The 1693-nt window shown below is 37.7% G+C and overlaps 1 protein-coding gene across 1 annotated transcript; it reads right to left on the reverse strand.

The window, feature by feature from the left end:
- Window positions 1-754: 754 nt before the first annotated feature.
- LOC108166077 (GTPase IMAP family member 7-like) lies at window positions 755-1475 on the reverse strand (the record flags this gene model as incomplete). The annotated part of the gene is made up of 1 exon (XM_017303639.1): window positions 755-1475. A coding segment is annotated over one exon (591 nt), but the record flags the coding sequence as incomplete, so codon positions are not given.
- Between the last annotated feature and the right edge of the window lie 218 nt (window positions 1476-1693).

Below are 1693 nucleotides of genomic sequence, written 5' to 3' on the forward strand. Positions count from 1 at the left end.
ATCAACCTCTAGTCAGTCTCACTTCTAAAATAAAATCACTTAAAAATGCATTACTTCTGAAACTCATTGATGCTCTGGCATTACCTACATCTGCTGAGATTTCTTTTTTGTGGCAAATGACTTCCTGTTTTTAATATGTGAGTTTCTGATATGGCACTAGTTATGTAGCTTTAAAAAAAAAAATTAAATTCCTGATCTAGTACTGGGCTCCTCAGCTCCAGACTTTAGGGGTCGGCAACTTGTAGATGTATCCCTGGTCCAACACACGTAATTCTAAAAGCTGAATCACTTCAGTGCAGTCGAGTTCCCCAGAATTCTGCTAACATCGTCATTATTTGACTCAGGTGCATTGAAGCAGACACATCTAAAAGTTGCAGAACACTGTCCCTCATTCTGTGCATTTGTGGATCTGGACTTGGGTATTTATGGATCTCATTCTGTGGATTTGTGAATTATGAGATTGTTTTAGTAACCTCCTCACTTAGACGGCTCTGCTGCTGTTGCTCCTCCAACAAGTTGGACTGAACCATTGTTCTAACAGTGGCTGGGGTGGACCTAAAAATTCATATATTTTTCTTTGATGTATTCTTCTATTTTGTTGTTTTGATTGTTTTTTGGAATGATTACAGCACTTATTTATGATTGAAGACTTTTTGTTCACACTTTTGCAAAGAAAGAGAAAAAAAGCAGTTTGCTTTATTGATGTCATAACATAAGAAATCACAACAACGTAATGCACTTCATTACACATGAAGAATGAAAATAAAACAGGTGAACTGCATTAAAATTAGATAATCATTGGTCATTGATAAATGAATAAAGCACTGAAAGATGTTCCTGATTAAAAGAAACTTTGCACAAAGAAATCAACTTGCAAGACTTTATCATTGCCTTTGTGAAAATTTCTTATTTTTTAGAACTAGATCGACCATGTTCATGAGCTTGCCGACCTGATCTGAGTCAGAATTGCTGTTCTCAAACAGAACACACCTGTTGTCACATTTTGCAACTATTTCCTTCAGTTTAACCTGACAGTCATGAAGAAAATCCTCGAAACTCATGTCAGCCTGCGTCAGGTCATTTCCACGAGTGAACAGGAGGACAGTTTGCTTACTAACCTTTTCTCCAAACATTTTCTCTAACTTTTTCAGAACGTCTCTCTCTCCATCTGTAAATCTGCTGACATGCATCACAAGTACAAACACACAAGGATCTGACTCACAGAGCTCTTTGCACTTTTTCACATGTTGGTCTTTAGCTACTTTTGCTATCTCATCRTCWAACATRTCAGGMGTATCAATAACTTTTACATTGAGACCATTTATCTGAGCTTCTTYCTTCTGACACTCTTTGGTGACTGGAGTGGAACTGACTTTGGATTCAAATACTTTCTTTCCAAGGATTGTGTTTCCACTTGCACTCTTCCCCGTTCCGGCCATTCCCAGCAGAACCAGGTTCACTTTAGTGTCGGGGTACAATACATAAAAAGGGAGTAATCAAAAGTTTCTCACTGCTCTCATGTTAAGTATCATCAAAGTAAAGTCCAGTAAAGAGTTTGCCAGCATGAGCAGCCTGTTTAAGGTCATATCACAGTGTTCCAATTAAACGTAAGTCCAGATTTTGACCACAATTTAGACCACAATTTAGTTTTTTTCAACCATTCAGAGCTTGGAGCTTGATCAGAGATTCCACA

The sequence above is a fragment of the Poecilia reticulata genome, unplaced genomic scaffold (genome assembly GCF_000633615.1).
Source record: "Poecilia reticulata strain Guanapo unplaced genomic scaffold, Guppy_female_1.0+MT scaffold_1221, whole genome shotgun sequence".
In the NCBI taxonomy this organism is placed as follows: domain Eukaryota; kingdom Metazoa; phylum Chordata; class Actinopteri; order Cyprinodontiformes; family Poeciliidae; genus Poecilia; species Poecilia reticulata.